Here is a 16,622-nt window from a genome sequence, read left to right on the forward strand (position 1 = left end):
GTAATAAAACAAAATAAAGGCATAAATTACACACAAAAAAAAACTATTTCTGTGCCTTTGAGCAAGCATGCTGCAACATGAATATACTTACAGTAGACTCCATGCACTGATTTAACCCAAGACTCCACAAGTCCTCACGTGTAAGACAGATATTGTCATCTTTAACAATCAATTCTGCTGCTGGAAGGCTTTTGTCCAGGACATATTTCAACTGCAAGGGAGGGGGGGTGAGAATGGTGTGAGAGTGTAAGTATGTGAGAGATGGTCTGAATATACGATTGCAAAAAATTATTGGTAGTGTCTAACAGTGTGTGAAGGAGAGTGAAATTTGGAATGGGCTAGGTGGAATCATCCCCTACCAGTTTTTCCTGGAGAGGACCCAAGTCTTTTTCCCATTTCTCTCCAGAAAAAGCATAAGGATGGTCTGTTGCTTCATCAGGTGTACCATACTCATGGTCCTGAAGTGACACACATGGAACTGCTCCATGATCTGAAGAGACAATAAAAAAAATTAAGTCTAATATTAATAAAATAAACTTTACAATATACACCTTACATGTCAACCATTACAAAAAAAACACTACTTAGCTCTTACTTTCCAACCTGTAGAAAGGCCTTAGCCGTGAGACATTGATGCAACATCGAGTCCCATTATCTTTCACCACTGACGCCACACCCTTTTTAGAGATACTATCCACAGTGAAAGGACCTTTGTGGCGGTCAGCAAGGGTGTCTTTTCTCTGTTTTATATTGAAATCTTGAGAAATCAAGACCTCATCGCCAGGACTGATTGTGCTCATTAGCTTTCTCTTACGGTTCCTGTAAGACTTTTGTTGTCTTTTCTGCGCATTTTCAATGTTGCTAAGCACCTGAAAAAAAAAAAAAATTACACTTTACTACATGCCATTGAATTAAAAAAAACTTCTGTGGTCAGACTACATGAATTTGGACCTAACCTTCTCATTTAAAATTTTCATTTCATTTACTCGGGTGTCAAGATCATCTTCTGGGTCAGCAATTTTAAAGTCTTCTCCCATGGGACAGGCGTTCATAACCTCTGGCAAATGAGGGTGCCGATGGAAGAATAAGAAATACGGGGTGTGCCTGGTTGAAGACTGGTTAAAAACAAATTAAGTTATCAGAAATAAAACATTATATATCGATTACATTATATATCGACCATAATGAATGTATAATGAATACCCACTTGCTTAGCAGTGTTAATACCATACACAACTGCAGGTAAATGGATGTCCCAATCATTATGGCTTTCATTTACATACTTCCGCAATACACGTTTGACATTTTGATTTGTTCGCTCATCCTATATATATATAAAAAACAACAACAATTAAAACATTTCCTAATTTTTTTTAACATTACAGGGAAATGTCAAATAAAATTATGTTGAAAATTACCTGCCCATTTGTCTGAGGGTGGTAGGCACTTGAGACAGCATGTTTGATTTTCAGAGTTGCAAAGATGTTTTCATTCAGCTGTGTGCAAATCATCAAAAAGGAAATACAGTGTGCATAGCAGAATGTCAGAAAAACATGTGTGCTAATTAAGATAAATATCAATGTTAAGAATTCACATTATACTAGACTTTTACCTCATTAACGAACTCTCTCCCTTGGTCAGTAATAATTTTCTTGACCATGCCGAACAAGTAGAGTGTCTTTATGATGGCTGCTGACACTTCAGTTGCAGTCTTATTTTGCAGTGGCTCAGCAACAACCCACTTTGTATATAAATCAGTCATGGTCAACACATACTTGTTTTTTTGACCAGTTTCTCGCAGTGGGCCAATTAAATCCAGGCCAATCACCTCCCATGCAGCCTTCACCTAAACACATATTTTCCATTACCTTTCAAAACATTTATTTTCTCTATTAAACAAAACAGAATTTGGAATACCTTAATAGAATGTAACACTGGTGTCCCCGTCTTCATGGGGTCATTTAGTTGGCAGCGGCGACAACACTTCACCTAAAAAAAAACAAAAAAAAGAAGAATTAAGTTGGGACAGTGTCTAAACATGTACAAAAAGTAAAATAAAATGCATATCATAAATACATATTAGAACAAGGGGTGTGCTATATAATTTCGTGCACAATAATATTTGTCGTTACATTACTTTGTTTTTGTTACACTATTTTTATACAAAATCAGAATCTTGGTAACTATCTATGAAAGATTTCTTTTGTTTCTACTGAATAAATAATATGAGGCTGAAGTTGGTTTGATATTCGCAGCTGCCGCTTCACTGAACCACCGTGAACTAAAGGGAGCGTTCACAAACTGTTCCGCATATTATATTTAACACCTCACATATCAACACTGAAGGAGCTATAATGAAGAAAAGCAGTACATCTGTTTATTAACTATGTAAATATACATTATGTTATAAAATGCAATTTTATATACACGACCTTCCACTTATTTTCTGTTCTAGTGTAATTCATTCATTTCCTAAGTAGAAAACATCTTAAATAGAGAATTAGCCTCCTACCTTAAGGGAAAACCTGGCATTAGCCTGGCCAGAGCTAACTGTTAACTGTAAAATATGTATTTTAATTACTGAATATTAAATTAATAAATTTTATATATAATTTAAAAAATACAATAATATTTTAAAAGCCGTTGCGCTCAAAAAAAAAATCCAGTGTGATTTTAAGAATTTTTTCATCTTGGGCCAGACCAAATACTGATACTGATAAATGATATGAAATTCTAGTCTCCTATTTTAAGGAAAACCTAGAATTAGCCTGGCCCGAGCTGATTTTATACTGTAAAATGAATTAGCAACATAGCATACACAGCCATAATGCAGCAAAAATTTAATATAAGCTGATGGTCCAGTACGATTTTGAAGGATATTTAATCTTGGGCCATGCCAAATACACATGATATAATGAGTTTTAGTCTTCTACTTTAAGAAGAACCTGAAATACTTTATACTTTAAAACGAACTGGCAACATGGCATACAAGCTATAATGCACAAAAATTAATGAATATAAAGCCAGTGATTCCTGTGCGATTTTGTGAATACTAGAACTCTTCATCTCATGTTTATTTGTTCTGGTCCAAAATGAAAAAGTCCTTCAAAATCATACTGGAACGTCAGCTTAATATTCAATTTTTGGTGCATTATGGCTCGTATGTCATGTTGCTAATTCATTTTACAGTATAAAATCAGCTCGGGCCAGGCTAATTCTAGGTTTTCCTTAACATAGGAGACTTCAATTTCATATCATGTGTATTTGGTCAGGCCCAAGATGAAAACATTATTTGAAATCACATTGGAACATTAGCTTTTTATTCATTTTTTGTGCAGTATGGCTCACAAAGGTTTTTAAAATATAATTTTATTAAATATTTTTTTCATTATATATTAAATTGTTAATTATATATTCAATAATTAAAATAAATATTATACAGTATACAATTAGCTCTGGCCAGGCTAATGCCAGGTTTTCTCTTAAAGTATGAGGCTAATTCTCTAGTTAAGATATTTTCTACTTAGTAAATGAATGAATTACACTAGAACAGCACGTTAAAGTAAAACTGGAGAAAGTAAGTGATGGAAGGTAGTGTACATACAACCAAACGAATCAGGAGCTGCGAATATCAAACCAAATTCAGCCTTGTATGAATAATACTGTAATATTTATACTAAATAAAACATTTATATGTACTGTGTTGCAGTTTTACGCTCTGGAAATAAATAAGAAATTGTGTTATAACTTCACAACATACCCACTCAGTTACATCTTTCATTAGGGTAGGCCAGAAGTATCCAGCAATCACCCTGTCTCTCGTGCCTCATACACCGTTGTGGTTGCCGGTGCCGGAGTTATGGCACTCCATCAAAACAGACCTTTTTTCCTCCTCAGTACAAACAACTAGTCTCATATACGTTTTATTTGGTCCAGTGTAAAACAATCGGTTGTCTGCTGAAAAAAAAAACACGTTTCATATTTAATTACTTATTGATATAATAAAATACTCCGAGCTAAATTAGCTAGCATAGTTAACCTAGCTATACTAACTAGTTCACATAACGGGACACTTCGCTTCCTCAGCTAACGCAAACCTTTCTAAAATATGATATGATTTTAACTTACCTTTTGCTATGAAGTTTTCAGACACACACCGCATTTCCTTGCGCATTTTTTTGTTGCATGGTGGAGTAAATGTTCCACTTAAAATGTACTCTTTCAGAGCTCTGTAAAAACGTAAGTCCTTCATTTTGAAACCGCGTTTTACAAGCTGTTTGCGACAGTGTGAGCGGAACCACAACTTGGCATTGCCTACCTGATCTGTGCCCCTGCTCAGTTTGCAATGCGCATGCGTGCGCATGCGCGGAACAAATCGGGCAGGGGGTACAGATCGGGTAGTGACAAGCAGTAGAACCAAAACTTTTGCAGCTCAAAAACCAATCCTGCTTTAGAGCGAGGATAGGACCGCCTACCTAACTATCATACAAATGCAGAAATACAGAAATAAATTAATTAATAAATGTGGCAATAAATCAATAAATAAATGTAGAAATGTTGAAATAAATGAATGAATAAATAAATGAAAAAATAAATAAATGCACATATAAATGAATAAATAAAAATAAATATAAAAAAATAGAAATGTATTTATTAATTTATTTATTTACCTATACAATTATTCATGCGTGTATTTATTTTTTATATATTTATTTATTTATTCATTTCTATGTGTATTTATATATGTATTTATTTATTTCAACATTTATTTATTTATTCATTTATTTATTTCAACATTTATTTATTTCTACATTTATATGTGCATTTATTTATTTATTTATTTATTTATTTATACGTATGTCATTTTTGGTCCTCCATACTGTAATACTTAAATATATAAATACATCTACATTAATTATAAGGAAAATGTGTTGATTATAAAGATTAAAATAATATAAAGACAATTAAAATAAAGATAATTTAATAATTCATTGATGTCTCCTCCTCAGTAAATTTATATCTTACTCCCTGAGAGCATTACACACCCACCAGTATAGTTTTTCTTATTTATATTTTCTGAGTAGGCTCTAAAAGCAAGTTATACCTTCTCTACACATATTTAATTTTACGCTTGTTTCTATAGATACAACTATCAACTAATAGAATCAAAGTACAGTAATAGTTTAATGTTAAATATGTTTATTGCAGTCATATTTACAAATATAATGCTGTTATGTTTTTTCTTTTGTATGACATGACCATTTTAAATTCAGCATCACATTCTTGAAATAAGTACTTGGAAAATTGGGCACCAGCAGAAGCGAAAGTAGGGGCAGCAACATTAAAACATATTAATTTACTGACAATAATAAAATGTATCTATGATTTTCCTATTTCCTTTTTTTGCCAATATAAAACATGAATAATTTAATTGCTCTGAAAAGCTCCACTATTTTACTTAATGTTGTTAAATTCTCCTGTTGTGTCTAACAGGATAACTGTGTGTGTGTAATTTAATTTTAAACTTTTTCAAGTAAAACATTTTTGTCTCTAGTATACACTAATATACTGCACACACAAACAACTTCTAGTGTGATTTTACAAATTAGAGAAATGTTGACTAAAGCTTATTTGGTAGTAGTGAGTGTGTTTATATAAAAATGTGCTAGCTAAGTTAATAACATACACTTTTAACGAAGTAGCAGAGTGTGCAGGAACGTATTACTGAACTCTGGAATAAACAATACAAATAAAGATTTTTTTATATTAACTCACAGACACAGCACCATTTTATTTAACTAAAAAGCTAGCTAAAACAAACATTACACAGTGACTTGTAGAGACACACAACCACTAAGTTAACCTAGCTGACTAGCTAGCTAATGTACAACATCTAAACAAAAGTTCTGTGGAAGCATTTAGGTTAGCTAGTAAAGACCAATTCGCTAGCTAACTACCAAATTGGTTAACTAGCAAGCCTAAATGCTTTTACAGTATGTATGTTTGTAAAAGCATTTAAGCTAACGCTAGCAAACTGGCTGGTTTCTATCCTAGCTAGCTAACTGTTTATAGCTTAGATAACTTAAATACCGAAACAGTACTTCTGTTCTGGCCTTGTACACTAGTTAACAATTTGAATTTCAAGTAAAAACATACTTTTTGGTTGTCTGTTAGTAACTGTTATAGCTACATTAACATTTACATTAACATGAAATGTGTTTAATGCTACATTCTGAGATAATTTAGCTTCAGATAATATCACCTTGATATGCTGCTAAGTTAGCTAGCTTAGCTAACTGAAGAGGCAACACAGATAGGGTTATAAATCATATTTGACGGCCAAAATATTTATTAAGTCAAAATAAATTATATTTCAAAAAAGGTACGTAATACTTAGTTAGGTTTGCTACCTACCTACAAACTTCAAAGGTTTCAGGATAGCTGACAGTTGAGGAACGTTGTAATGTTTGAAGAATCCGCGCGCCAAGTGCTACGAGAAACCGCACGGGTTGAACTGGGCTGATGCGCAGGGGCACCAAGGTAAATATCATCTAGATTCATTTACACTCTAAACGTGATCACACGTTTGGGGTGTGCGCGACGGTTGGTTTTGGGGTCTAGGGATGCTGATCGTGTGTGTGCGTGTGTGTGCGTGTAGCAGTACTATAACAGGCTCTGTGTGTGGGTGTGTGTGTACTATAACAGGCTCTGTGTGTGTGTGTGTGTGTGTGTGTGTGTGTGTGTGTGTGTACTATAACAGGCTGTGTGTGTGTGTGTGTGTGTGTGTGTGTGTGTGTGTGTGTGTTTGTGTGCGTGCATGCGTGCGTGTGTGTGTGTGAGGAGCAGCATAACAGCGGGAGTAAGTATTCTTACTGACAGGAGTCATCTATAACTGTAAATAAAAAGAAAATATACAAGTCAGCTTTGGTAGAAAAGTGCTAACAGTAGGGAACAGTCAGTTTTCCACTTTGTTAGTGCAGTGCTGGTACAGGGTCGTCTGCCGTATTTGAGCCAGTACACACCTGTGTTCAGAGAATCAGCAGGTTAGGTGCGACAGTCGTTCACCAGCACCAAAACGACTGCTCAGTGACACTGATGTAGAACACTCAGAAAGTGACACTGGGCCAGCTGTGGGCCAGAAGTATTTTTCTGCTTGCGACTCTAAACCAGCAGTGCCGACTTAGAAACGACTCCGGGCCAAAGTCGCTGGCTATCTGGGACTTTACTCACCCAAATTAAACCAACACTGGTAATGTAAAATTTTACACTTTCTGTATTCATTTAGCACTAATAGTGTTGCTGAACACTGATTAATTTACTGTTCTCTTTTCAGGAGAGAAATCTGTGTAGATTAACACTCAGCGCTCATTTGAAAGAAAATGTTTTTTTTTTTTAAGAATTACAGTTTTGTTTTAACTGAAAGCCATTGCAGGTGATGACTAACTCATAAAGATTTAATTTAAGCAAGATGTGCAACTTTGAAGAATCTAAAATATAAAACATATTCTGGCTAAAAAAATTCATATGCTATTTTCACTAAAAGAGTAGCTATTTTCAGCTATGTTCATTACTTGCTTTTAGGTATTGGAAATGCTACTGTAGGTATGGGGAAACTGTAGGCATTGAGCTTTTAAAGCCCCAATTGCACTGTACTCTATTTTTAGTTTACGACCAATTCTTTGTTTGTGTAAAACTGCTATGATTCGATTTTCTGAAATATTAGTTTGTCAAGAAATATAGGAATTAAATTCTTCTACATTTATTTCTGGCACCCCTTTGGCATTTTATTATTGTTAAAGTCTTAGATTTGTATTATTAAAATGTTTACTATACCTGCACTGTTAGAATGTAGTCCCCTGAGAAAAACAGTAATTTACTGGCAACAGTTCTGCTCAGGGTGCAAATTATACAATGACTGCGGGTCAGGTTTTTTCTAGGGTATAAAGTTAAACCAGTAAAGCTCAGGCTCTGTTTCAGTGAACTGAAGTTTTACAGTTCTTACAGTGTCCTGCTTGCTCACTGTAACTAATGTCTCTAGCATGTTAACTATAAATCCATTACACCAGATAATTTAGCACATTCCACTACTCAATCCTGCACAAACACACACAATGCTTATCCACGGAATCGGTGCCATTTCTTTCCCCAGGAAATTACATGTATAAATGTGCACACAAAATAACTTTAAAATACATTTTATCATTAATCATAATGTCTTCTACATTGACCTAATTGCAAAAGTAAGAAGTAATGTAATTAAAACATTAATAAAAATACTTAGGACACTAAAAAAATAGCATGTGTTACCTGTCCCCACTCTCTTACTTATAAACTTTATAATGAAATATAATTATTAAAATCGTTCAGAGATGTATTTTTTTTGCATTGTCGTGTGAGTCCAAATCCCATCTATGGTTTAAACATTTTTTCATAATAAATCCATAAAATGTAAGCTAAAACACACATTTTAGTTGTGTCCCTGGGTTTTTTACTCAGTCCTGTTACTGTAACACATTACTCCATCTGAAACATCGGGAACATTATACAAGTTACATCTACAACAGGAAGTGACATCAGCTAGTTCTTCTGAAGATCTTGGGAAGACCAAAATTAAGTTCCCTCATTAGTTTTTCTGTATGTTTGATCTTATTGTAACTATAACTAAGGATGTCAATCTCAACACTGACTCCTGTTACCTAAATTAATTCTTTAACCTTATTTCTTTATTTTTAAAATACAAATTTTGGGACAATCACTAGAATGTGTTCAGTGTTCTCATGCTATTAGCACAGCCACCATTTAGCTTTTTTTTTTGTTTGTTTACATGTTTTTGCTAATTCTATACTAAAAACTCATTCCTATTCCTTTAATTCCTGTTACTCAAAACATAAAAAGTAATAGGAGTGAGTTCCAGTAACAGGAATGATTTTCGTCATAAATATAAATTTTTTGAACATGCAGTCAATCATTTTTTTCGTTGAAAAATCTTTTTTGAGAGAAAATCAAAGAAATTAGTGGTTGCTTTTAAACATGCTTTTCACATGAGTTTTGGTAACAGGATGGAGAAAAAAAATTACCATCAGTTTAGAAACCATGTAAAAATGAAGTAAAGCTGCCTAAGATGACCAGTACATGTTTTGAATAGTTCAATATATGTGTTTAGATTCAAAGTAGGGGAAAAAAAAGTTTAATTTGGAATTACAACAAGAAAACCCATTCAGTGGAATGGTCCCCATTCATTGCTATCGTACACAACTTGTATGTCAATACCTGACACATTCAAGACATAGGCTGCCCAAAAATTAAACCTGTCAGCAGTTTTCTTGGCCTGAAAATTAAATTTATATTCTACAAAAAAAAAACTGAATTTTAACATTGTACTGATTTACAGCATAAACATTTCAGGTTAGTGTAGAGCCACTCAAATAAACATTTAATTCCTCACTAAAACAGTATTAAGCTTTTAGTTCATTGTTCACACATCCCCTTCCACCTTTAAACATATTTCCTTTCCACCTTAAAAAAAGGTGCATATGTTACATTCAGCAAACAATGTAAATCTTCAAGTGCGTGATTTACTGAAGGCAATAAAGTGTATTTAAGAAACCTAGTTAGCGGCTACTTACATGTATTGCCATGGCTTAGTTTGTGCTACAGTAATAAATAAATAATAAGACACAAGCAATAGTATGAGTGATGCAGGCAGATGAGAGGTAACAGTAAATGGTAGAATCCATTTAAGGGTGTTTAAAATCATATTGATTGATTTTCCAGGCATCTATACTGTGAATTTATTGTAATATTTATCATTATGAGTACATAAATGGAATACAAATTGCTAACTTGCTCATAAAGCCTATAACACAGTGTCCAGGCAGTCAGCAATTATATAAAATATACCAAACTGAACACCAAGGAAAGGTAACTCTGGTGGGGAAGACTATACACTAATGGTTAATGAGGGTTGGGGCATGCCCATTATGCAAGAATTTATAATATATAATATATTTATAAAATATAAAATATACTAGGAACCAGAAGGAAAGATGTATTTTTTTTGTAAAATATTAAGAAACATTGAAATATAGAAAAAAACAGAAACTTTATTTTTAAGGGATGAGCTGTATTTTTACGAAAATAACACAATATATACTAAACGGTTGATCTTCCATCTTTCAATGATACTTGCATTTATTTAATTAGGAAATTAGTAAACTCTCACTCTCATGTATTTGATTGAAACAGTACTTTACTGTTAGAATGTCATTGTAAAATGACAATAGTTTGCTAATGTCACACCTCAGACCTGTCTTGTTTTATTCCTTTCTTGGTCCTTCTTGCTCCTGTCTTGCTTTTTTTATCAGTTATGCTCTTATGGCACATGGCTCGGTTTTGTTTCTTTCTTGTCTTCACCCAAACCTTGCTTTGTCATTAGTGGCTCCACCTGTGTCTCATTTGTAACCCAGCCCTCTCGTTATCCTCCCCAAGTGTTCTTTGTCTGTGTATTTACCTCATGTTTTCCTTTGTTCTCTGTTTTGCTTTTTTGACCCACAGTCATGTTTTGTTTGTTTCTGACTTCTGATTTGTTAGTCCCTTTTTTCTAGCTAATCATTTTTTGTTTACTTTATTGTCTTAGTAATTGTCACTTTGTTTGATGTTTCTATTGCTCCAGTTAAAACCAACTTGCATTTGCATCCTGCCTCAAAGTCTGAGATATTACAGCTACAGTGTGCGTAATGTTATGGCTGATAATAGCACCAGCACTGTGTGTGTGTATATAGCAGAGCTTCAGCGTTCTCTCAGGGTTCCTCAGAGTCTCGGCGGTGCTGCACTGAGTGTCAGGCCCAGCAGACAGACTGTACTTATATCTGCAGAAAACACAGAGTGTCTTTTTTATGAAGACCTGAGGGGAGAGAGAGGGAAAGAGAGAGAGCGAGAAAAAGAGAGAGAGAGAGAGAGAGAGAGAGAGACATGCCTGTTGGCAGGGTGTGAGGGCCGCAGCTGTGTTTGGTGGGTTGGTGGGGTATTTTTAAACGCATCACTGCTGCTCCAATCCCCTCGCTGAGCCTGACCTATTTATAGCCGCCGCGGCCATTGTTCTATTTCTGTCACCTGTGGGCCACAGAGAGCGAGAGAGCGAGAGAGAGAGAGAAATGAAAAGAGAAGAGAGAAAGAATATATACACTGAATTTATCAAAAGAAAAAATAGCTGCACCCAGAAGAAAGTATGAGATTGTAATGCTATTTAGAAAGAAGATACAAGTAACCAATACATGATTTAGACTGATATAGGCAATATTTATTGAGCTACACATACAGAAACATGCCACACATCTCAACACATAGAGAGGTGTAGCGGTTCCTAATAGAGTGCTGTGAAAATCCATGCAATTCAGCTACAATTTTCTCACACAGTTCCTACAGATTTTGCAGTAGGGGTGTAGGACTGTTAATAGAGCTTTCAGTAGCATCCCAAACATTTTCAATCTGGCGATGCAGCTGATTATGGCAAAACATCTTCTAGTTTCTTCAACAATGCAAGCCCTTGAGATGGCAGCAGCATGTGGACGAGCACTGTCCTGTTGGAAGAGTGCACCGGAGTGTGCATAATATTTTCCTGAGGCAACAAATAAAAAACATTGTAATGTATATATATTTGTACAATTATTTGATCTTAGGTATTTAATTTAAGTTTGAAACATGGTGGCATAACATTATATTTATCTTATCAATTACTGGTATTGTGTCCCAGTCACCTTCAAGTAGAATGCTTAACCAAATTTAATTGAATTGGCTTGTGACATTATATTTAAAAAAATGGTTTGTTTCCATAGATGGTTAAGAAATAAAGGTCAACCAATCTTCTGAAACTGAAAAAAAATCAGAAGCTTTGAAAGTATCCTCAAGGTTAGTCGTTGCAAATACCAGCAAAAACGTTATGATAGAACTGGCACTCATCTGGAGAACCCCAAGAAAGGAAGAGCGAGAAATGTTTGGTTACTACAATATGATTCCTTATGTGTTTCTGCATAGTCTGAGAGAGAGAGAGAGATAGAGAGAGAGATAGAGGAGGGGAGGGGTGAGACGTACACAAACACTCTCTGAGAGAGTGAGAGAGAGAGAGAGAGAGAGAGAGGGAGGGTGGGAGAGAAAGAGAGAGAGAGGGGGCAGTGTTAGTTAGAGAGAGGAAGGCAGCAGTACTGCGGGCAGCAGAAGCTCGAGCCTCCGGCTGGACTAAATGCTGCAGACTATCTACGAGGGTTTCTCGGCGGACGGCATCGGCAAACAAACACTGCCCGGGAACACTCGCACCGACGGCGGCATGCACAACGTCAACAACTCAGGTACCCCCGGTTCTCCCTCCGAGCCCGGCTCTCTTCCACACACTCGGAAAACAGACTTAAACTTGGGCGAGAATCGACTCGGTTTTTAACTCTCCATTCCACCTTAAGCACCAGAACGTAACTGCAGCACCATTTAAGGTGGAACGGATAGTTAGAAACCGAGCAATCAAGTTTAGCCTCGTAAACTGATGTTTTTCTTTGCTATAACAGTAAAAACGTGGGTAACACTTAATAACTTAACACGTAACGGTGTTCATGACATTAATAAATATTGTTAAATAGATACATAATGTCTCAACTAATTATTAATCAAGGGAAGTTAAGTTTATTAATGTAGTTAACGTTAGTTATTTAGGTTAGGTAACGTTAGTTAACCTAGGTCAGCTAGTTTGCTCAGTGGCAATACTAGCTAAGTGCTTTAGCTAACCTAGCTAACTACATAAACACAAATAAACATACTAACGTACATAAACAAAATACAAAACATAAAAGGAAAAAAAGCATAAACAAATCAACAGCGTGGATGTGGAAAATGTTGTAAATAATAATGAACAGAGGCATTTAACCTTAAGTAATAATTATTAAGTTCTAACGGCTAGTAGTGTTAGTAACGTGAACACTTTACAGTTACAGTAAGGGTAGATGTGGTTTAAATTTAAGTGAGTAATGTTTAATAATGTTCTATAACATCTGAACATGCTTTAGTTAATAATTAGCTAGTTTAGACATTACCAATGCCTTTAACACTGTTTACTTACTTAGCTAACCTAATGTTGTAAGTACTCTTAGTTGTTGTACCCGTATTGTGAAGAGTTATCAAAGTTATGTCTGTTTATAAAATAATCAAGTCAATAATCATGATTAGTATCGACCCTGTGGGTTCAGGTGTAAGTGAAGTTGTGGTGTTAATGTGTTCTTGCAGTGTTGTGGTATTGTTGTGGGTTGTTGTAATGTGGTGGTGTTGTCTTGTTATTGTTATGGTAGTATTGTTCTGATGTTATGGTAGTCTTATTGAGGGGGTGGTGTGGTGTGGTAGTATTGTTTGGTAGTATTATTGAGGCGGTGTTGTGTGGTAGTATTGTGTTGGTAGTATTATTATGGAGGTGTGGTGTGGAAGTATTGTTGAGGGGATGTTTTGGTGTGGTAGTATTGTTGAGGTGTTGTGGTTGTATTATTCAGGAGGTGTTGTTATGGTAGTATTGTTCTGGTGTTGTGATAGTATTATTGCGAATGTGTTGTTATAGTAGTATTGTTGAAGTGGTGTGGTAGTACTATTGAAGATGTATTGTGGTGTGGTAGTATTGTTGAGGTGTTGTAATAGTATTATTGAAGGGGTGTTGTTATGGTAGTATTGTTGAGTTGTTGTGATAGTATTATTCAGGAGGTGCTGTGGTGTGGTAGTGTTTTTGAGGTGTTGTGATAGTATTATTGAGGAGGTGTTGTTATGGTAGTATTGTTGAGTTGTTGTGATAGTATTATTGAGGGGGTGTTGTGCTGTGGGTGTATTTTTGAGGTGTGTGGTAGTATTATTGAGGAGTTGTTGTGGTGTGGTAGTATTGTTGCTGTGGTATTGTTTATGAGTGTTGTCACAGTGTTATTGTGGTGTTGTTATGATATAAGGGCAGGAAGTGATGTGAAGCCCCTCACTCTTTAGACGGGAAGCAGAATGACATTGACATCCCTCTGGTTCTGCTCAGACAGTAAACAGGTCTATTTTGGAGCCGGACCTGTTGGACCTGCCAGCCGCAGCTGTATTGTGTGATTTTGGCCGGCTGTTGGTGACGTGCGTGCATGTGTGTGTTCACCACAGTGACACTGGCTCACTGGAGCGCAGAGTTCTGGGAAATCCAGAATAAAACCCCACTTCCCTTTCAGAGCGCGAGAGGTCGAGTTTACAAAAGGCTTAGTCACAACAGCCCTGTTTATTTATTTATAACTTTACTTCAGTCAGGCATTCTCCTTTCAGCAGCATCGGCCTGTTTCTGTACACATCACTGCAGCACCTAAACATATACCTATACTTTACCCTAAACATTAACCTAGATCTTTACTTAACCCTGAACCATAACCTAAACCAGCACCTAACCCTAAACATTAAACTAGATCGTGACTTAACCCTCAACCAGAACCTAAACCAGCAGCTAACCCTAAACATAAATCTAGATCTTTACTTAACCCTGAACCATAACCTAAACCAGCACCTAACCCTAAACATTAAACTAGATTGTGACTTAACCCTAAACCAGAACCTAAACCAGCACCTAACCCTAAACATTAAACTAGATCGTGATTTAACCCTCAACCAGAACCTAAACCAGCAGCTAACCCTAAACATAAATCTAGATCTTTACTTAACCCTGAACCATAACCTAAACCAGCAGCTAACCCTAAACATTAAACTAGATCTTGACTTAACCCTCAACCATAACCTAAACCAGCACCTTACCCTAAACATAAACCTAGATCTTTACTTAACCCTAAACCAGAACCTAAACCAGCACCTAACCCTAAACACAAACCTTAACTTATATTTTACCTTAAACCATAACATAAACCTACACATATACTTAATTTTAAACCACAACCTGCACTAAACCTAAACCTAGACCTAAATTTAACCCTTAACCATAAGACCTAAGCATAAATATACACCTAAACCTACAGCTAAACTTACACTTAAATTCAAAACCAACCTAAAACCTATACGTTAACCTTCACATAATACACCTTTAGCTAATGATATTGGTCTTAAAATTCATTTTAATATTTTTCTGGGACAATATAATTTCCAAAATGTGTAAAGATAGGCCTAGCTAAACCTGAATCTAAACTTGCTTCTGACCCAAAACTTAACCTTAATCTATAAATCTGAACCTGCACCTACTCTATTTTATATAGAGATAAAGATAAAGATAAAGATAAAGCTAATTCTGCACCTGAACCTTAAAACAGCTGTAGTGGCATTTTGTTTAACTATTTGTTTATTTGTTTGTTTGCAATGTTTTTGCTTTTACTTTATTAAAACATTTCAGTTTTTGGACATTTACTACTACTGAAGACTGTGCTGATGTTATATAGCGAGGCTGGAGACAGTTATTTAGCGCGATGTAAAGCTAGTCAAAATGATGTAGCATTAGGTAGACTGAGGTACATCAAGGCAAAGAGTGAGACAGGTGGATAGAGTGAGGTAGAACAATGGTAAATTGAGGTAGTAGAGTAAGGTAGAGTGGGACAGATTGAGGGTTGAGTGAGGAAGAACGAGGTAGTAGAGCGAGGCAGTAGAGTAAGGTACAGTGAGCTTCTCGTCATCATAGGAAAAATGAGAGCAGCCAAGCCCCCAAGTTCTGAGCAACCTTGGAGGAGTTTAAACTATTTACGATCTTTATTCATTGAGCTTTACATAGATATTAGGATATTGAACAGCATGGTTTATAATAAGTGCATTATATAATACAGCATTTATTTACAGATTTATTTACTTTTCTCCTTTTTGGTACTGTTCTTTTTTCTCTGTATCAGTGCAGTAAATCCTCCAGCTTTGTTCTGAGAGCGTGTAGAACCTCGGTTTCGGTGTGCCTCTGTTACACAACATTTTGGACGGTTATGCAACCTGTGTTTAAACTCATGCAGGTTCTGAGTGGATGCAGCCTGCTGTCTCCAGAGGCAACCTGGAGAGAAGAGCAGAGAGCAGGCACGTCCGGATACCTGTAGCAGAACTGGGTCCACTGATCCGGGGCAGTAGGGCCGTAGACCCCACCCCCCCTGTTGTTGAACAGCAGCCGCTAGCGCACAGCAGCACAGCAGCACAGCAGTGCTGCTAACAGTGTGGGTCAGCTATTCTTAGCCCTGTTATTTTCAGCTTATGGCATTAGCATGCTAAGATTAGGCGCGGCAGCGTTGAGTTTATCATTCCATCTCCACACGCTCCCAATATAACCAGCCATACACACACTGCAGCTCCACTCACACACACTCATGTGATCCAGACCCACTGCTGTTCCCCAGAACACTGTTTACCAGAACCCTCTGTGTCTGATCTCTTAATTACTCAGTCTGTTTTGTGCAGTTCCTACATGTAAAATGACAGAAATCTAACCACTGTTAATCTGATAGTTTCTAAAGTTTAAATAAATTCATTTTATGTAATTAAACATCAACATTAATACTAGAAAGTAAAAGTCTGTGAACAAACTTGAAGTTGGCTTGAAAAAGCATTAAAATAACGTTGTTAAAAGTTGCTATGCTGTTGATAAGGTGTTGATATATCATATAAGGTGG

At 35.9% G+C, this 16,622-nt stretch overlaps 1 protein-coding gene and 1 long non-coding RNA gene across 5 annotated transcripts in view; one reads left to right on the forward strand and one right to left on the reverse strand.

The window, feature by feature from the left end:
• hdac9b (histone deacetylase 9b) overlaps positions 1-16,622 on the forward strand; it is a 91,208-nt gene that overhangs the window by 40,268 nt on the left and 34,318 nt on the right. Inside the window, exon 1 of one of the 3 annotated variants that reach the window (XM_022673977.2) lies at positions 12,162-12,344. The exons of the other annotated variants lie outside the window; for them this stretch is intronic. Coding sequence (XP_022529698.2) covers positions 12,239-12,344 — 106 coding nt within the window. The 5' untranslated portion in view covers positions 12,162-12,238. Of the gene's footprint in view, positions 1-12,161; positions 12,345-16,622 lie in introns of those variants that run through there. 3 annotated transcript variants of the gene reach the window in all.
• Positions 873-6,509, reverse strand: LOC125802375 (uncharacterized). 2 transcript variants are annotated; one of them, XR_007439436.1, is made up of 4 exons: positions 6,415-6,509; positions 1,918-1,989; positions 1,613-1,846; positions 873-1,496 (listed from the first exon to the last, which is right to left on the reverse strand). It is a non-coding gene; the product is annotated as an uncharacterized LOC125802375 (long non-coding RNA). The 2 variants fall into 2 exon arrangements; XR_007439435.1 differs by lacking the exon at positions 6,415-6,509 and having other exon boundaries at positions 1,918-2,185.

The sequence above is a fragment of the Astyanax mexicanus genome, chromosome 6, assembly GCF_023375975.1.
Source record: "Astyanax mexicanus isolate ESR-SI-001 chromosome 6, AstMex3_surface, whole genome shotgun sequence".
NCBI lineage: Eukaryota > Metazoa > Chordata > Actinopteri > Characiformes > Acestrorhamphidae > Astyanax > Astyanax mexicanus.